This window comes from Aquila chrysaetos, chromosome 21, assembly GCF_900496995.4.
Source record: "Aquila chrysaetos chrysaetos chromosome 21, bAquChr1.4, whole genome shotgun sequence".
NCBI classification, from domain to species: domain Eukaryota; kingdom Metazoa; phylum Chordata; class Aves; order Accipitriformes; family Accipitridae; genus Aquila; species Aquila chrysaetos.
The window spans coordinates 22961263-22982630 of NC_044024.1; the positions used below are offsets into that span (position 1 = coordinate 22961263).

General features: G+C 37.3%; 1 protein-coding gene across 5 annotated transcripts in view; it reads left to right on the plus strand.

Moving 5' to 3' along the window:
- Positions 1–21368, plus strand: part of C21H8orf48 (chromosome 21 C8orf48 homolog) — a 108648-nt gene that overhangs the window by 2356 nt on the left and 84924 nt on the right. For 2 of the 5 annotated variants that reach the window (XM_041119172.1, XM_029997552.2), the window contains exons 2-6: positions 390–648; positions 2927–3049; positions 9765–9997; positions 12487–12639; positions 13750–13844. In XM_041119172.1, coding sequence (XP_040975106.1) covers positions 390–648; positions 2927–3049; positions 9765–9997; positions 12487–12639; positions 13750–13844 — 863 coding nt within the window. Of the gene's footprint in view, positions 1–389; positions 649–2926; positions 3050–9764; positions 9998–12486; positions 12640–13749; positions 13845–17362; positions 18129–21368 lie in introns of those variants that run through there. The other 3 variants (XM_029997550.2, XM_029997551.2, XM_029997549.2) reach the window with 2 other exon arrangements.

Sequence of the window (21368 nt, forward strand, 5' to 3'; positions counted from 1 at the left end):
CTGATAATAATCTGAAGGCAAAAAAAATACCACTTTAAAATTTTTTTGTTTGTTTTCATGAATGATTTTATCTAAGTGTTACTGTAATTGGCTACAAATTTGGGAGGAACGCTACTCAGAATTCATTGCTAATGTTCAGTGATAACTGTGATTGTGTGCTTACCCAGTGGATCTTAACGTGTACTACTTTGATCAGCAGTAGTGCTTTGAAGGGTGTTGCCTTGATCCAGTGCACTGATTAAGTAGTTATTTTGTCCACCTGTTGTGGTAGCTAAATTGGGTGTGAGCTGAGCTGTAATAGTCCTCCCATGTGTCCCCGTTGCTATAAGCAATCCAGTCATTCTTCCTGTATAATTAAACCTGTTACATGCTTTTGTTTTTATTTGCAGTACTGCACCGTGATGACAGCCTCAGCAGATAGCTCTGATAATTATGAAAAGTGGCAGATGGAATTGAGCCAGAGTTACAGTAGCTCTGGCTTGGACTATTCAGAAGATACTTTTGAGCCCTTCAGCGAGGAGGAAGAAGCCTGCTGGCAGCAAGAGAGCGAACCATCTGAATCGTATTGTTCCACAGAGAAATTAGAGAGGTCTGCTGTGTCAGATACGTTGGAAAGCAGGTCACAGTTGGCAGGCCAAAATCATGCAGGTATGCAGAGCTTACCATGCTTGAGACCTGTCTTTCATAGCATTAAATTGGTGCAGTGGAGCCTTGAATCAGCAAAAATAAAAATGTAAAAATTGCGTACAGTGTTCTTGCTGTGCAGAGCAACAGAACCTTGGTATGCTGACTAGGTCTGTGTTTTATGCTCTCAGGATTTGATGACAGCTATGTGCAGAAGGGTGTGATTTGGCCATGGAAATCTTTCCCTAGTAATCTTGTGATGCTGAAATTCTGTTGGCATGTTAAAAAAATTTCTGCAAGATACCTTAACTGAAGTACCATGTATGAAAAATAGCTGGGCCGTAAAATAACTTTTCCAAGGGCATAGGGAATGTTCCAGGACTTTAAATACTTAAGAGGGCTAGATAGTGCCTTAAAGTTGCAGCAGATGAGTGATAAAAAAGCAGGCAGCAGGACATAAGCTAACTGCCTTAATGTCTTGTTAGGTTTTCTTCTGTCTCTGTAGGGCTCTCTGTCATTCTTCTACATTCTCCTTTTCTCCAAGTTTGTTCTGGTAAGTATTGTGAGTACTTGAAGAGATGCATATTTTTTTAAATCTCTTGTTAGTTTGGGAGCTTGTCAGCATATATAAACATTATAGCTTTAAAGATCAGCTACAACACTTATATATTTTTAAAAGTAGTGTAGACTTAAGATGTCTTTTAATGTCTATTAGCTGTTACTCTTGTAATCTGATTCTACTCGGTTCAACTTGATCAGCTGGCATATACCAATATATAATTAACCTTATCTGTACTTGAAAATTGGCAAGCTGTTTCTTTTTCTACTCTAGACAAGTCCAGTAGAGATGTTCCTCCTGTCCCTCATCCATCCAGTGTTTTACTGTGGGTTGTTTTTTTCACTCTGCAGTAATAACCAGCACCATTATAATTTAGAATCCTTTTAAAATACTGTTTAGGCATGAAATCCTAACAATGCAGGACAAAATTTGCTGTCAGATGCGTATACATGAATGTAAATCCTGTTTATCGTAGCACAGAATATAGCATTAGATATCAGTGCTTCAAAAATCTGAGTAAAGGTGTGATCATTGCCTTGGCGTCAATTCATGCTACATTGATATAATTGAACAGTGTCTAGTAGATTTAAGTTTTGCTTAAATTTTTTGGCTTTTACAAATGATAGGTTTTAATAAACCTTTTTTTTCTGGAGATACAACAAGTTTTTTTAAATTATTCCATGTCTAACCGTTAAAATCCTTATTTCTGGCATCAAGGAGTACATGCTAGGAGGAATCCTTGCTGTGTGTGTAGAGTTTTGGGGTTTTTTTAATAAGTGTTACCATTTTTTATCTTTACAAGGTTAATGTCTCATAAATTTATGGAGTCTTCTGAATGCTACCAGTTAAATGAGAAACTAGGGAATAATTCATAGAAAAATATTTTGGGAAATTGATTGCTTTCTGTGGTCTATATGTTACTGAGAACAGCATACTTAAATAATAAAAACTATAGAAAACCTGTCATGCTGGTGTCCCCATAGGGACACATTATTTCATTGTATAAGCCTACTGAATTTGCTATTAGTACCCTGAAAAGAGTAGAGAAGTCAGGTGCTTCCGGACTGCTCAGTATTTTGAACTGTGACCACGCCATATGCATCTTGCTGTCGGTGGCACTGACTTTTCAGACCTCTTAAGTCTTTTGTCTTTTCCCAGCTATTTGCTTTCACATCTTTGCTGCTTCCTCATTTTCAGCAGAACTGGAGTTGTACTGGAACAAGCTGGAGAACAGGGAGCTGACGCAGATTTTTTTTTTTTTTTTTTTTAATTTCCCCTGTCCCACTTTATTTTTCACTTGGATCAATGCCTTGAGACAGTTGGCCTGAGGTCCCGAGAATATTTGTGCTGCCACAAATGAAGAACCTATGGAGGGCTGAAAATAAGTGATGGGGCTGAATGAGGGAGGAGGTAGACTGAGGTCAAGTTAGCATTACAGATAAAATTGAGCGTGTCAACAAGCTCTAAGCAAGAGCCTCTTAATTTTTCTCAGTGTCCCATGTTGTTGTTCAATGGGGTGATTAGAAATGAGCAATATGAGATACTTTGTGGACAGAAGCTTGCTCAGCATTTCACCCTGAAATCACTGGTACCATCTGTATAGTCCTGTGGCTAGGGGTTTCTTTTCCCTTAACAGGGAAAACTGTCACATTCAAGTGGAGGATTATTTGCTTCCCACTTTGTTTTTCTGCAGTCCTGCTTTCTTTACAATGTATGTTCAAAGCTACCTTTTTTTCATTGTAGATGAGCAGTCTGAAGTAGTGGATTCTGCAGCTATAGAAAGAGATGTCATGGGAAAAGGGGTTGATCTAAAAAATAAAGAAGCTGGCATTAAGCAAGACAAATCTGTCATCAAAACTCATGCTGGTGAGCTCAGTAACTTTAGTAGTGGTTATCATTCTTATTTCTTTTGAAAGGGGTTGTAAACTTTTAACTAGACTTAAATTTTATATGCAAGCTATTAAAGTTAAGCCAGGTAATTAGCCTGGCTTAATTAGCCAGGTAATTAAATATGAAGTTTCTCTGTTACACTTTCTCGGAAAGCAGTTTGTCTCCCATAACACACATGGCTTTGATGCTCCTGACATAGTGATGTTATCCTAGTGATGCATTATCACAAGATCTGGATAAATACATTAAAAAAAAAATATATATCCACATTTTAAATTTTACTGTAATCCTCAAAATTTAACTGGGCTGTTTAGTTTTTTTTCTCTCCAGCTGTACAGGTACTAGGAGTGTGGGTTTTTTCCCTTCAAAATAAACGTGACTTCAGATTTATTGTGTGAAGTGTTTTTCCCCCTGTTAATCAGTTGTGTTAATTAATTAATTACTTGTTTGCCATAATTTAGTTCCTTTCCCAAACTGAGGGAGGCAGCAGGGCACCAATTTTGGCAAGAACAATAGAGCAGCTTTAACCAACACAATGATGTAGTGTAGGGAGGAGTAGCAGGGAAGGGAGGAAGGAAGGATGCTGTTTGCATGTACTGGTTACGCAAGCAACTGTGAGAGCAGATGGTGGGATGCAAGTCCTGCTTAAGTCTTTCTAAAAAGTGGGTCAGAGATACTATTTTTAATTTAAAAAAAAGAGCAAGAAAGCTGTAGTTGAGTGAAAAATAATTGAAGCAGAAGGGGAATCTTCTTCAGTCTGTATGTACATGAAAAGTGAACAAACTCAGAAGTTTTGTAGGTCACCGGTAAGACTGATTAACCAGGGAGATCCTTCTGCCTAGGTACTTCATGGCACTGCAGTTGCATACAAGTATCCTCAAACCATCCATATATCGTAGGAAAACATGACCTAAGATTATTTTTAGGCTATTCTTAATTGTATAGCTCATTCACAACGGTGGTGAGTCAATGTTATGAGTTCCTGACTCATCTTCAGCATTTATCTTTCTATTACTGGTTTTCCAAGACTGCCATGTAGTCAAGTGAGAAGACAGTTAATGCAGATCATCTCTATCATAGTAGAGAGGCTTCTCCTGGTGAGCTCCTCTGAGATAGTCTTCCTAAAATACATTAGAATCTTGTGACCGTGTGATTCATAGAGAAGTTGAAAAGGACCTGATGAGTTCAGATTCATTGAATGAGTGATAAACAACAGTATAACATTGAGGAAGTTTTCCACCTCTGCAGAGCTTTCCCTTGAAAGTTACATGTGGGATCCTCTTAATCAATTTCAGATTTTTATAGTTCTGCACAAGGGAATATTCTGCCTTTGGTTTATGGACTTTGATGGGCAAGGAGATTCAGAGTGATCACTCAGTCTTGAGTAGCAAGTTCTGTTTCATTAGCTTGTGCTGATGTATGAAGTGATGCATTGTCTTCTGTCTGCCTGTCATACTGCTTGTCATCTTAGCAGCTAAGCACTTTTCAGGTACATTGTTACAGTGCTTCCAACCACTATCAATATGAAGAGCACAAAATAAGGTTCATGCAAACACAGTGCACTGTCATGTGATTGACAAATTATCCCCAAATTGATCAGCATCAATCGTACTTAGCTGTGTACTGCATTTTTTATTGCGGAATATTAACATATAAACAAAATAAGCACAGCAACTTTTGTATACTTGACATCTAGAAATGCCTGCTTCTGTTTGATGCAGTAATTCAGTGCTTGGTACCCCCCAAACCTCTTGTTATTTTTATCAACTTGGAGATATATTTTTTAAAATACAATAGAAGATGAGCTCAGCTGGAAATAGATTGCTGCAAAGTTAGTCCCCTCAGTAAATTTGGCAGAATGAGTGATATATGCACTGAGCATGCATGGTACTTTTGAATTTGTCTTCAGGTAATAAAACAAAAAATCTTTTTATTAACTTACTACTGATAGGGTTAAATGTGGGGGGGGAAAAAAAAAATCCTGGTTTGCATATGGGAATGCCCTGGAATGTGATTCTTATTTTTCATAGTTTTCTTTGTGGGCTAAAAGAATTAAAACCTAGATGCTGTCCTCAGGAAAAGTGAGAAATTTTTGTCATAGTTGTCTTTCTGTCTTCCTCTTCTTTGGCCCTCTACCTCAGTGTTGTAGCAACTAGCTGTTATTGGACAAATGTATCACAAAATGACTATAAGTCCCCAATTCCATATAGATTATTCCAAAGCCCAGTAGTCATCTTTAAAATTTATTACAGGAAACTGGAGTTCTTCAACTTAGATGTATCTGAAAGTTCAAATGGGGCTTTTTAATGCTCTGACTTGTACTGTATTCAGAAGTTTGCCCTCACCTTTGTTTGTAACATGTCTACATCAAATGTTTTGCTCGTTTATTTTTCCGCACTGTTACCATGGCACTATTGCTGGCAAAACCAAGACAGTTTTGGTTGTTAATACATGTTACTTAGAGGCATGGAAGTGTTTGAGCAGCATCAGACAGTTACAGTTCAGTCAGTTTTACCAATTTAACCATTATTGTTATTATGATAGTGGTATCAATGATGGGAAGTCCAAAAGTAAAAAAGGCCAGTGTAAAAGGCAAATAAATACCTGTGGTTCGTGGTGTTAAGGTGAAAGGCGCTGGCATGTGCCCGTTGACATGTGTGCACTCAGGGAAGTGTAAGTGTTTATTTTTCTGCATCAGATTTTTTTCCAGCTTGTCCAGAGTATTTCTGAGTAGATCTAGTTTATATTCACTTTGTGAACAAATTTTCATATGTCCCAGCATTTAATTATTGACTTACCGAATAGTAGTAGTAGCTTATTAGAAGTATTTATTAAAAGTAGTAGTAGTCTATGAGACTTGAGAAAACATCCTACTGCTCTGTTTGGAAAAGGGAGCAGGTATCCGATAGTCTATACTGGCTCTCTTTCCTGTTCCTGAGCTGTTTTCAGCACCAAAGTGTACTGCTTGATAACATGCACAGGTTGTGGGATTCCTGCAGACCTAGTTAGGCCCTGAGATTCCAGACTTCTCTGCTGATTCTGTAGTAAAATAGTATTAATGTAGGCTAGATGGGGAAATTCCAACCAGCAACATCTAAATGGAAACCCCTGCTTGTAAAGAAAGTTCAAGTTCATTAATGCCTTTGTGGAACTGGGAAAGAACGGGTTTCTTCCAAAAGACATGGATTCTGCAAGGTTCTTACTGTTGTCTCTTCTCACTAATGTTGGTGGAAACTGAGAGTATCCTTCACCATGCTGGAGGAACTTTTACATGCTTTAAATTCTTATTTGTAATAAATAGCCTGATATTTCAGACTGTTTATATTAGTTCTGTGTCCTCTGCACAAATCTTTCAAACACTGTATTTGCTGATCGGGCTGTCAGCATGTTAATCGGAACTACTGCACTCAATTGTACAAATGCGATTTAGATAATTCTGAAAATGTTATCATGAGATGCAAAGTTAAAATCTTTCTGAAGAGTAGTTATCGGTTACTGCCTTTCACAATTTGTCTGGTTTACTTTTTTTTTCCTCTTAAAATAGAGCTTTAGTAGAGCATAATAACAACAAAATGCCTGCCTATTTTTCCTATTAAATCAAAGTTAGACATCAAGGGAAAGGAAACTCAAGAAAGATTTTCTTTGTTTTTCTCCTTCCACTCATACAGTTTTAAAATGTCATACTTAAAGATGTAGTTGCATACAGAAAGAAAAATCTATTTAGGTCACTTAGTTATAAACCACACAGCGGGGTTTAGAATGTAGACATGGAGATTAGCTTATCTCCACTGGTACACGCTGAGTGCTTCTGTAATCAGAGCAGCTTCTTGGTCCAGTTTGTTGTGCTTTACCTTCTAAATATTCTGTGTGTGGTGACCTTGCTGCTATATGATACGTGGCTTTGACTTGATGTCTGTTCTGGTGTCTGGTTTTGTTGCTCTTGTCACCTCTTCCTGCCTTATGCCTCTCCAACAAAGAGGATGTGGGAATGCAGGATTCAGGGCAGCCAAGCATCAGCAAAATGTACTTGTGGAACAGTAATGGGCACTGGCAGGGATTCTCTGTAGGCAGACGTGCAGTGACATTTAAGTCTGCCACCACAAATAGAGATTGAGCGTTTGAGCATGTCTAGTTCAAAGATGGAAAGGAGGGAATACATGAACGACAAAAGAAATAAAACCAACCACCAAAGCAAGTGCATAGATCCTCTTGTATGCATCTCTTTTCTTTCAGCTGAAGGACAGGTGAAGCTTGTATACCTAGAAGAAAATCTGAAAGTGTAAATAGTCACTGTGCAGTTAAAAGATTTAACTTTTCAGAATTTAACTGTGTGCTGACTTTTGTCATCATTTTTTGTTCTTCTTTCAGTAAAATGGTAGTCCTTGATACTTGATAATTTTTATTCTTCCTGAGCTTATTTACTGTTAAACATGAATTAATATTAAACAAGTAACTTTTTGAAATTGGTTTGCATTCAGGTGTAAAAATTGCTGTTCTCTTTGTTAGTGTTTCTTCTAATGTCTGTAGGTGCAAATGAGCAAATGGGTGGGTGTATGGCGGCACACAATTCATGCACTATTAGAAACCAGTTCTTAATTAAAATGCGCTTCTATATGTCAGGAGAAACTTAAGTGAATCAATTAGGCTGGTATTAAATTGTTACAAGATGTTCAGCAGGCCCCATGTGTTTTAGTTATGCATTTGAGTACTCAACTTAGTATGTGTAAATGCTTTGTTCTAGGGTTTCTCCCCCCCCCCCCCCCCCCCAGTAACTTTTAGATCTTTTTATTCATTCTATATGCAGCATATATGAATATGCCACTATTTTATTACTGTGATTAAACCCAGTAGTGGCACATGATTTACAGGGATTCTACATTGGAATTGTAAGGAAAATGACCTGATGACTGAAATAGTGGTTTCCACTCAAATGTTTATGATCCTGCCCAAGAAAAATTTTTCAGTAAATTGCATTCTAAAGTATTGTTAATTCTTATTCATCTGTCTATAAACTATCACTATGTCTTTGTCTTTAGTCAATTTGATACGTCATCTTCTAAGAAGGAATAAATTGCTTTATTATGCTTGATCTGAACTGTGGTAGTTGCACTTAAATCACATCTTTTCTTTGTTGACCATAAAGCAAAACTCACTAATTCCTGCTTTGCCTGGTCTTAACTGTAGATCCACTTATCCTTTATACAGATTGGCTGCATTTCTGAAGAGATACTCAGTTTTCTTGCAAAATTCCACAGCTCTGTCATGTGTACTTGAGACTAAATTAATCACAGCATATTTAGGCGAAGCTTTACGTTCATATTGTGCAGTGTTTTAAGGATTTGTGTTGTGGTCATGCCAAGGTACCCCACAGGACTGGAATGCCAATGCACTAGTTGTCAGACAAGCACCCTGAAATACGCAGTGAAATTTGCAGTGCCTGTCTAGAAGAAGTAAAACTGAACTTAATCACTGAAAATGAGTGAAACGGACAATATAGAGGGATTGTTTAAATGATATAATCATACTTCCCAGCTAAATAGGCAGTGTAATTTGTTTCTGAATACTTTGAGTTAAAACAAACTAACCATACCTTACCTCTGTAGTCATTATCAGTTGTCTGACTTTTTTTGGCTGTCAGAGTGGAGTCCTGAGAAGGGAACACTGTGTTAGCATTAGCTATATGCAAAGGTATTCACAAGACTTCTGGTAATGCTTACCTTAATGTTTTGTCTTCTCCTCATTTATCCTTTAATTACACACATTAAAGTGTTTTGTTGGGCTTCAGTAGTTACATAAAAGCAAAATCTGTGTAATAAAGGTAGAGAGGTACTCTCCCCTGTTTAAATAGTTGAAAACAGTGGTATCTTTTAAGGCCATGTAGTACTACACAGCATTGTTATGTGCTGATGCTCATGAAATACTGTATTGATTGTTTGTGTTTAAGCCTGTGGAAAATCTCCCACTAAGCATTGAATGAAGTTGTAAATCCATCCTTACCTGGCCATCTGAAGTATAATCTCTCAGTTTTTATTTATTATTACATGCTTGGAAGGATAAGAGAAGAAGAAAGAGTGAAAGATATTGTTTAAACAAGGTCATATAAAGAATTTAGGAAATGATCATTGAAGCTTTAGATGAAAGTATTTTCTAACATAATTGCATATCCTAGGAGGAAAAAAAAAAAGCCTAACTATAGGTTATAGAATATATTTGAGCTGTTTTCTGGAGTTAGAAATAGACATTGCCTGTAATTTTTCAGTGTCTTATGAATTGCTCTTGAGTTACTAGATGAGTAGCTCTCTTTAAATGTTAATCCATTTTGTTTTAGCAAGTTGCGGTTTCAGGTAGGAAGAAGCTAAATCTGTATTAGGCAGTCATTGAAACTCAGTTTATTTAATGTCATAATATATTTGTGCTGTATCATTAAGTAGTCTAATTCTTTAGGGTTCTTATCCCCTCCCCTCTTTGGAGACTATTCATAGGGACATTTATTGTTGAAGTTCCTACAGCTATCCAGATTTTTATTTAAATTCTTCACTGCTCTTATTACAGTCATTGCCTCTAGGCTTGACATTGGGTTTGTTTTTTATTAAATAGATAATATGAGGTTGCACAGATACAAGACCAGTAATTCTTCTCTTTCCTTGTTACAGTAATTGACACTTCTGTTTTGTTGATTTATGCCTGACAGAAATTACTGAATTATTAGATGGAGAACTGGATGCTCTCCAGTCTTTTTGCACCGTTAAGATAAGCAAGATGCGTCGGCAGCTGCTCTCTAAGCAGGGAAATGGTGGTAAGTCAGGAAAGCTGCAGCATGGATTCACAGCAAAGAAACTGGAGACAAGTGACTTGAACTGCGTTATTCCTGATCGGCTAATGAACAGAATCCGCCTGAAAAATATCAGAGAGACTCTTAAACAGGTACTGCAAGGAAGAAAAGAATTTAGATTTTGTCTGTGCTTTTGGGAGAACCACTGGAAAAAAAAGCCGTAAGATAAGGATCAAATCAGGCAGACCTTACTGATGTCATGCTCAGGCCTCTGAAAGTTTTTTTTCCTTGATATCTCAAGGTTTACCTTTCTCATTTTTTTTTTGTTAGACACTACTGCAGAACTGTTGCTAGTAAATAATCAAATCATTGTAAAATACTGTCTGGTGATAAAATAATGATTTGTGTGATTGAGCGAGGCTGGGATGGTCAGTTATTGCAGTCCACAATAAGCCCTGGATCAACTGAAGAAAAGCGCCTTGTTTTCTGGTTACGTTTGCACCTGTTACTTATAGAAGTATTCTGCATATTATTTGATTGTGGAATCTTTGTGACTCCAGTATTAAAAGTATTCCAAAGGCAACCCACCCCCCCTGCTCCCAGCTTTTAGACATTAGGTAATATTAAGAATTAAAACATGTCCAATAGAATCTTGGTTTCATCTTTACACAATTCAAAGTGCTTTTCTTTTTCACCAGCCCGGTCGTTTTTTTCCCACCATAGGATAGGCATTCTGACACAGCTCTTCCCTTCAGCTCTGCATCTAAGAGTCTCAAGACCGATATTTTTTTTGGCCAATGATACTTGCATTCTTGCTTTGTGCTTGCAGATGGATTTGAATTATGTGGTTACATGGATTTGAATAGTGACCATTACCTACAGATGCCTTTACCCATAAATCTGGGCCTTGGCAAAGGTCTATACTTTGTCTGAAATTGGTACAGAATGTCTGTGTCTGGGAAAGTATTTCTGATAAAGCAAAAAAATGACCTTTGAATAGTAATTAGTAATTTGTTTTGTTTTACCTCTATCACATTTGCTGGCTTTAGTTTATTGCCATATAGCATAGTAAAAGTGATAACATATTCCTCTGCAAAGCTTGTGGCAGGTGAGCAGGGACTAATATTTTTAAAGTCAGTTCTGGCATGATGGTTATTTCAGGCTTCCTGTTTGCTTAAATTGTTTTGAAGTTGCAGCAATCTGTGTTCTTTCGTTGTATTAATGTTAACCAACCCACCATCCAAATTTTGTAGAATTTTTACTGCCTCTTTATTTGTCTTACAGTGTGGTAATACATTTTCTAAGAAAAGTGACTTTGACTCCTATGTCTATTTGCTTCTGTCTTTACCTCCACGTAATAACATTTTTATGTAGGGAAGAAGAAGACGGAGAGTCTTGAGACATGACTTCCTAGGATTGATTCCACTGCTTTTGTAGCAACTTACTGCATTTATGTAACCAGATGGAATCTGTGTAAATTAAATCAGATAATATTATTGATATTTCATAAATGCACAAATACTGGGATTTGTGTAGTGCTATTAAATAGGCTTAAGATTTCATGGTGGATAAACTAACATAGGAATTAATAAGTAGTACTGTTTATCTTACAAAGAAAATTCTACAATTTTGTTTGTATTCTGACTCAGAGCGGCATATAGATATTTGAACTCATTGCTTCAGAGTTTATTTACCTCTTAGAATTCGTAAAGATAATCATAACCTCTTAAAATTCTTAAGATAATCATAACCTCTGTGGTTGGTATTTAAGGCCTTATGTATACTGTCAGCATAGGAATGCTGCTGTTCCTATAGCTACATTGCAGACAAGCAGTTATATATGGTGGAATTATTGCTGAATTAACAATTGCTGTTGTTGAATTGTGATGATCAAGTATTGGAAACGTGGGGTAAAACATGTTAATTTAACTTAATCGAGCCTTCAGGAATTAGGGCATTTGCTATAGTGGAAGACTGGTTAGCGTGCACAGGCTTACTTTTGGAACATCAGGTACTCATTAAGCAAGAGTAACTAACAGCTGGTGGTGCTCTAATACTAACACTAGCAAAATATGTATAGATTTACATTGGCAAAATTGTAATGTGTACTGAGCATCCACCCAGGGTCAAATGAGTTATACTAATTAAAACAAATTTTTTGCCAGTATAACTGTATCCTCACAGTTGGTATTGGCTGGTCACCGATGTGTTGCTTGGCAATCACATGACTTTTTTTTTTTTTTTTTTTTTTTTTACTGTTATAGTTTCTGTGGAAGATGTCAGTAATGTCCATGCAACCTCAAGCGTCAGGGAGACTTTGCCTATTACAGGAAGAAATAGTATATTACAGATCAGTGCTATGGTTCTGAGATACAAGTAGATAATTTTAATGAAACTAAGTTATCAGTGCTGGAAGGGGTAATACCTGGGGAAAAGCAAATATATTTAGTCTGAAAAAATTCAGGCAGGCTTATTAAGATGATACTGTGACAAAGATTGTGAAATAATTCACAACTGCCTACAAAAGCAGATTTTTGTCTTTAGACAGTATCTATATCTGTATTTTTATTGATTGTTCTTAATGGAGTGGCCATCTTGCTAGGACAGACATTGCTCATCGCATCAAAGTCTCATCTTTCAGGTGACAGAAGCTCAAATCCACCAATCTTCAGCGTGCCCTGACTGTTGGAAGAAGGAAGCAGAGCTAGCAAAGATTACGTTTCTCAGACGAAAGAAGATTCTAATGGAAAGTGCTTTAATCCAAGAGAAATTGGAAGAACAGATTTACTCCAGAGTAAGCAAATGTTGTTAAAAAAAGTTGTCGTACATTTTATACATACTGTAACTAAAGAATCTAAGCCAGATTTCCCTCTGATTTATGGCAATGAGATTAGATTGACCTGAATGCAGTGCAAGTCAAAATAGAATTTGTCTCCATAGCATTAATAAAATGCTTGGGACTAACATACTGATCAAGTCATTTGAGCTGCCTGATTTATATAAGCTGAAGGTCTTTCCCAGGATGCCCTAGAATTGTTTTGGGTACATCTTGATTATTTCTCCACAGTTTTTCTGATGGGCTGCCCAAGACAAAATGGTAAACAACAAAATGATGTGACAGTAGGTAACTATGCCCATACTAGTCTTCCTTAGTCATCCTTTGGTGTAGGAGTCTCAGAATAGGACACTGCAACATGTTACGGAGGCTAAGGCCTCTCAGATACACTGGGATTTCTTCTGTCTCTGTCTGCTGTCACAAAGATTCAACCTTCATTGTTAGGAGATACTTCTGGAACAGATGGTAGGCCGTGTAAGCTGAAACTTACAGAATTCCTTGCGTCTTCTGTGGCTATTCCTCAGGATGATCTTCTTCCTGAAGGAAGACCTCTTCTCTCACTTTTTGAAAGGGAGTCAGACTGAAAGCAGGTTGTTTCTGAGCAGTGGATAAGTAGTGCTTGCTGAAGCCCTGAGGTCTATCTTTCTGTGTTTGTGAGCAGGGTGGGAATTTGTACCACATGTTCTTTTTTTACCTAATAATGCCAGTCTCCTGATTTTTGACTCTCATTCACTCCATACCTAAGATTTGAGAACTTCAGTCTCAGGTGAGGTTTCACTTCTTTTTCCTCTTGTTTTTCTCCCAGCTTCCCTGAAAAGGCCAGCTGCTTTTTCCTTCCCCTCCTTAGGGAAGAAACCTGCTTTATGAGGCAAATCACTGGCCACACTGTTCAACAAAGTTTTTAAGCAAGATGCTTCAAAAATCCAGCAAAACTTTGCGATGAGTGCTGCCTACCTAGTTGTTTTTGGGGGACTGGTTGTAGCTGCCAATGGTAGACCTGTGATACAGGACATGAGAAATGACCGGAATACAAACCCAAGTAATTTCCATGTTTCCTTTTTATTTCAGGATGTGCTTACACTTATAGGAGAAGCACTCAGAAGCTTTCCCAAACCTTCAGAGGATCCCAAGAACTTATGGCAAAAGCTGAAAGGTCAGAAAATGTAAGGCCTGAAAGTAGTAAACATAACTCAAGGACATAAAGAACTGGGAGGGTCTTCTGCGGGCAGTCACGTACTGAGTGCCAACGATTGTGGATATAACCTGTTTTGTCAGTGATGAATTGGGTGGTGGTTTAATATTCCTGCAGGTGGAACCAGATATGCCCAGCATACTGGCATCCGGGTTACGATTCAACTCTTCATTCTTCCTAAATGCAAATGTTGCAATACATTGTAATAGAACTATATAAGTTTTTCAAATTACGGAAGCCAACACTTTCTATTATTAATCTGACAAGTAATAAGTATTGGGTTTTGGGGGATTGCTTGTGGGATTTCAGAACAGCTCACAGCTGCTTCTATCCATAAGAAAAATAAATGATTCCGTTTTTCAGGGCAGGAAGGTGTAATTACTGGATTTCAGCTCAATCTTTGCCCACTGTCTTGTGTTAAATTGAAAGTGAGAGCCCCGGGTGGAGGAGAAAAAGAAGGTTGCAAAGTAACTATAGAAAGGAGTAAAATGAAATGGGGTATTTATAGAACTGAAATAATGAGACTATAACAGAAATTAATCAGCAAGACTGAGGATGCCAACAGGACAAGAAATTATAATAAATTAATTATAGAACCTATATAGGATAGGTGTCTAGGAAGAGAAAAAACAACATAGATTAAAATTGGAATGAGATGCCAAATAATGTTTTTGACTGTTTTTTGACTATACTTTGGAATTTGTAATTTTCTGTGATTTTTCAAGATAGCAAAGTCACTATCTTTCAAAGAATGTATCTGGGTGAAAAGTTGGTATTCAGTACACATCCAAATAAAATGCCTTTATGCTGGGGATCTCAGTGGGTTAGACAATGAAATCATCTTCATTGTAGCCTCAAAAGATACATGCTGATCTGTGGGCACAAATGCAGCCCACCTTTCTGATTATTGCTGACAGTAAGAGCTCATTGCATTGGTCTTGCAGTGACCTTGTGGCCGTTGGACTTGTGTGAGTCATGAAATTACTGACTCTCATCAGTCTCTGGTTTCCTGACTTCTGTGCATTTAGATCTCTAAAGGTTGTGGAAATCTTGAAGGAATATCCTTATCTATGAACTTTTACTGAATTTTTGTTACAAAGCGAATAGGATTAAGTTTTACTGTTGCATTTTATTTTCCCATTTTGGGACAAGAATATATCCGTGTAGTTATTTTCTTTTGTATGCTTGCTATATATTGTTTATAAGAGTGCTTGAGGGCTGTTTAGCCTCTTATTTTCACTTCCTGCAAATCAATGGAAAACCTGAAAAGAAATGCTAGGATATAGAGGTAGATAGGTCCACCTATGTTAGCGAGTATCTGCCTTTTGGTACTTAAAAACCTACCTTGAATGATTTCACTGGGAGTTGGTCCTGAGTAGGTCAAGCCCCAAGTGAAAACATAATGCAGCCCTAAGTTGTTCAAAGCTAGCTGTCCTCACTGCTTCATGGGCAGTTTCTTCTAGTTTCTTGTAAACAGCAGGTTTGATAGTCCATTGAAAATATTCCCCTAAGCTTGGCTTGAATCTTTGAATTGTCACTGCAGGTTACATAGCTGCCTATATAATGAATAAACTGGTGCTTGTTTCTTACCATTACTCTATAATCCTTAGAAATGTTTAAATCCTGTAAAACTCCTAGCTTCCAGTCTTACAACCCTTTTCTTTTTAGATACTCCATCTCTGTTCCTTATTTGCTTTGGACTACACTCCCTGTTTCTCTTGAGTCTTTTGAAGTCTCTAGCAATCTGCCTAACACTAGGCAAAGGCTGCCCATTATTCCATGTGAAGTCTCATAAGGGCTGTCAAATATAGAAGTGGTGATCAGGAGCTGAATCCTTCGAAAATGTCATTTTGTTGTTATTGCCAATGAACACAGCTTTCAGCCCTTACAAAAAACACAGAAAGTGACTTCCAGGACTCTAAATATAGATTGATTGTTTTCATAAGTAGAAGAAGACATTTTGATATTTTTGCTTTCAGTACATAAATGCTTTCTAGAAATACTGAAATACTTCTTTGCAACTCTTGCCAAGCCTTTATGTAAATACATTGAACTATGAGCTATTTGGGTTAGGCATCTGACAATATTTGTCTGTGAAATAGTATTCATACTTGCACAGCACAGTGGCTGTATGGTTCTTGTTTGTTTGCATAAATGTTACAAAGACAATTCAGATAGCTCCTCTGAAAAATCAAAGCATATTTTGCTTATGTCTGCTGCATGCGTTTTCCTACTGCTCAGTACAGTTCTTTCACTTTTTTTATCAAGAATGTCTGAGATCTGAGTGTTTCTTTTCTGCTTTCTTGTAGCAGCTATTAGGGATGTACAATGGAATGAATGATCTGAGTCTCTAATTTATTTTATAGTCCTGCAGTGTTTGAGACTAGAGATCCAAAAATTCTGACATGGAGGACGTAGGGAAAAAAAAAGTAGATAATGTCTCTTCTCTTCTCCCCTCACAGGAGCTCCCCCCGCCCCTGCCTTCCTCAGTAGTAGATTTTTCTTTTGATCCAAAGAAACACTCTCAAACTATGATCAAGAAATATTTATTCATCTGCTCCCTTGTTTGTGCTTGCTGGGGCATAAAAGGAGCGAGGTGGATCAAGGGTGATTCATATGATAAGCAGCTGTAGTACTGAAACAAATCAATCTGCCTATTAAAAGTACTTTGGCGCTTTTGCTTTCTAGCTTTCATGCTACACATAGTTGCATTATTTAATGTTCTGAATGATTTGTCATGTAGAGTTTATTGCTCTGAACTTTGTACAAATACAGAAGGGGTTTCGTGTATGCATTGTTTTATAATATGTGTATGCTGATAACTGGTTTCATGATGTTATACTTTATAACTGACCCTTTGGATAAAATTACATTCCTCAAGTTTTCATTAAAATCAGTTTCCTGTGGACTGCAGCAATGTAATTTCTAATTTCATTTGCCCTAGCTTTCTCTATAAAAAAAATTAATCTGGCTTCAAGGCTCAGTCATTCCTTAGTCTTGTTTCTAACCATCTGTTGGGCCATGGGACTTTGTGTTCGTTTCTCCTCTAGGATAAACTTCTCATTCACAATAGGCTACTAGCACATGTTTAAATGGGAATGAAGTTTTAGTGCAATTATCTTGCCTGGATGTGAACTAGGAACAAAGATAAACGCGTTTGAATACTGATTTCCAGCTACTTGCAAAGTATGTAATCACAGGATGGCGGAGGTTGGAAGGGGCTTCTGGAGGTCATCTAGTGCAACCCCCTGCTTGAACAGGGTCACTTAAAGCCAGGTGGGATCTGGTCCCACTGGTCCAGTAGTCCTTACATTAATCTTGAATCTTTTCTCTGAAGCTATACTAAAAACTGAAATGCTTCAGGCCCCCTTGGGGCCACTGCCTTTCTGTAAATCCATCTCCCCAGTCATGGCTTTGTTGTGTGGCAAGAGTCAGGGTTTTGTTTTTGTTTTTTGTTTTTGTTTTGTTGTTTTCTCTTTTTTTTAACAGAGCCAGTTTGATCAGCTTCCAAGAAGAGGAACTGGACCCCTTTATTCATATTCGGAGCTTGACAAAAATTTTAGACTGGTGGCACTGAGGACAAGGTTTTGCTGCTGGAAGGGATCATGTTCCTCTGCGAAATTGTTAGCTGACACAGTGCCCAGACTCTTCTTCAGTAAAAACCTGAATTGTAGCTTTCAGTGCAGTTATACCAAATCATACATGCATACTCCAGCAAGAGCTGGAGTGCTTCCAGCTATGTATTTTTAAAGCATTTTGAAATATACTTGCATTCTTCAAATTGTAATTTTATTACCATTCAGTATGATTTTCAGAGAATGACTTTTTATTGTCTCTACTCAATAAGAGCTAACGTAGACACTACGTGCAAATTGTTAACTGCCTGCAAGAGTTGGTATTCTAAATGCCACTGTGTTTAAAATATGTTTTTTAATTTTGTGAATACATATATTAATCTTATGAATGCTACATTTGCATTGTTTTTATGCAACTAGCTAACTGTTCCTTTTTCCTCCACAACTGATTCTGAAGATCTTAGCCTGCGCTGACAGCAGCATGATCTGTATGGGGGGAGGCTGGGAAATGAGGGGGAGTGTATACCTTCTGTCAGTAAGGTATTACGTCCTCTATCTTTCAAACTACCTATAGAATTGATCAGGGTACCTTAAAAAAGAAACATTTTCCAGCTTCTGGGCATGGATATTCACTGCTTATTTATTTATTTTGTAATAAAATAGTACTGTTTGTTCTCACATAGACTAGTGTGTATGATCCATAAATGCGTTTGTAAAATATATTTGTAGCATGTAACAGAATCCTTTAGAATATTCTGTGAAAATTCATACTTTTAGTTGATAGCACTTTAAGAACATTTACATCCTTCATCTTGACATTTTTAAATAGAACATTTTTTGCCTACAGAAGTAAGTTTACAGCATCATCACAGTATTATAGCTTGTTTAAAAATACATACAGCATTAATGGTAATTGCAAGCAAGCTATATACTTGAGCAGGGTTTTTTGTTTGTAATTTTACATGTGTTCTACTTTTTAAAACAATTACGTATATTAATATTACATCCATCACTTTTTTAGAAAATATTACTTATATATGTTACTCACAATAGATCTGTCATTTTTCTGTGACATAATATTACAGGCTATGAAAATAGAAACACACCATTGTATGGTTGGTTTAAAAATAATTACAAGCCTAGTTAAAAAAGTGCGTTAGGCTTGCTCTTTCCTTGGTAAGTTAGGTTCCACTAACGCTGGATGTCCTTAATCTGCTTACGGCTGGAATGCCACTAGCACCTCTCGGCACTGAACCTTATGTGAAAGAAATACTGACTTACCACCTGCCAACAAATTTAGGGCTTGGTCCTACATGCTTTCTGCATGGAACTGTTGCTGAAGACATGAAGAGTTCTTCAGCTACAGGCTTTCAGGACCAGGCTGCTACTGCTGAGTATCTGTGAATCTGATTTACTTAAGACTCCAATTGGATTTCAAAATCTGCAGCCAGATGATTAGATCAGTGCAAGACAACACAACTTCACCGATTTTTATCAGCTGTGTTGTTTTGCATTAGCCAAAATCTGACCTTTTTGCCTTCCATGGGCCAGTGGATTTTTGAAAGAGTGCGAGGAACAGATTTAAATTTACTGTTTTAGTAGTACAATAGAGATTAAAAATGCATGTTTGCGTTGGTTTTACTTTGCACAAATGAGGCTAAATATATAAATATATATATATATGTATAATAAAGCGGTAGGAAATCTCCAAACTGCTAACAACTCTTATAAATGAGATAAAACAAGGATATATTTGCTTGGAAATTTCATAGTTGCCGTTCTTTTATTATTTTCATTTTCAGGTAATGCAAGAGTATTTCATGGCGGATCTTTTTTTTTTTTTTTTTTTTTTTTTATGAAACAAGTCCAGGCGTGCTTTGAAAAATGCTCTTTTCGTGGTCTTTCTGATACTCCTCTTGTGCTTTCTGCAGTTTTTTACCTCGCAGTTTCCACTTGTGAAAACAGTAGGTTACTAGGGATGTCATTATCAAAGAGAAAATAATAATCAGCACTATTATCAGTGCAATAGTGGATGAGAGGGACCCCTCTAGCTGCTTAGTTTCAGTGTCTGTTGTTGTGTTTAGTTTAGCAAAGTTTTCATAGTCTGTTGAGGCCAGAAGTGTAGGTACAGGAACTTCTTTGAACTTGAGCCTCATTGGGATTCAGTAGTTGTTCTCACTCAGTCAAAATTTCTGAAGAAGCAAGAACTATGATTCCCTTGTCACCTGTGTCATTCGTAAGACAGTTTTCTCCTCGGGTTCTCCAGGCATAGATGAGGCTCAGAAGCTTTGTTTGTTTATGAAGCCAGGGAGCGTAGGAATAACAGTGTGTGTCACAAAGTTTACAGCACAGGTCATCTATATCCGAAGTTGTGTAAGTCAGAAACGTGTGTGCACTGTTGTTGTCTTTATCAAGGGGTGGGGGAAAGTTGCTTAGCTGACTGCCAGTTTGTGATTCTTTGTTTTCTTGAAGAGATAATTGAAGAAAATCGAATCAATTTTCCAGTAACATTGTGGTGGCAGGGCTTATCCTCAGGCTTAAAAGAAAAACAAGCACTGCAACAAGTGTAGTTTATATCTTATGAATTTGTTCAGTGAGAGGTTTTTTTTTCTTCACCCAAATATTCCCAAAAGAGAGTGAAATCAAAGGCATATTTTTTTACTGAGGGGTAGGCTTGGTTTCACTAACATCACAGGCATTAACAAAATCCGCTACAAAACAGAAGCTCTCATGTTAACGAAGGGTTTTTATTTTCCCCTCTTCTTTGATATTTGCTCTCAGACGTGGCTTGTCTGGAGAGGATTTTGATTTGGGGTTTTTGTCCTCGTTATACTGGAGTTTAGAAGATGTCCTCACTGATTGCAAATGTGGAATCTGGAAAAATGACCTGGGTGAAAAATGACACAGGATTATTTAAGAGGTGAACTCCCCTTAATGCAGTGAGCTGTAATCTAGAATTTAAAAGCCTTGCTCTTTCATAATTCTGATAGAATTTCAAATACATTTAAGTCATTTGGCTTTGGTACGTGCTGTGTGTGACAAATCCTAAAAAATTTACTCAGCAGTTCTGAAGTTAAGAGCTGATCTGGAGAAGGTGAAGAGTTGGTCTGCCCTCCCCCTTCACTCTTCTGTTCCAAAACCCATTTTAGAGTTAAATCTGATGAGGAACAAGGCTGGTCTGCTCTTACTGATTCCTACTTCTACTCAGGACAGTAGGATTTGGCCCCAGGATATTTTACTTTGAGGAGCTGTAAGCACTTTCAGAGCTATTTATTTCAAATAACAGATTGCTCTAAACCCCCTCCACCCTACTCCCAAATGGTTTGTGGCCAAAATTAGGTTTCAGAAATCGTGCAGCATAACTGTTTGTTTGGAGATGCTCTGTTTGATAGGATGCAATTGTAATCCATCCTCTTTATAGAAATCTGTGGTTCATCCCACTCAGGCTAGCAGAGGACTGAGGGTTTCTCTTACTAATTAACAGCACTTTCTTCTTTGTAATAGAGACTGTTTACTATAGATTAGCATTCTGTTGATGTTAAAAGATGTAAATGAGCAGTTCTTGCCAGTTTGGAACAATATGTTCACATAGTCAAAAATAAATGTTGATTTTAAAGAAAGTTGAAAAGCCAAATTTTACTGTAGTTTAGGACAAAAACCCACTTGTTTGTAAAGCTGATTGAAAGCTCATTTCACATAAGAGAACACGTGCAACTTACCACATCTTTGATGATGTCTACAAGTTGCACTACTGGCAAGTTGTATATCAGGAGGTTATGACAATAGACTGTTTTAGTGCTACTTGGCTATGTATTCAACATCTTTCTCAAGTAGCCTAAAGAAAGAAACTGTAATAAAAGAACTTAAGAAACTGAGCAGTGCCCTTCTGATTTATGGAGTAGCTAAGTGTCCACCACCCA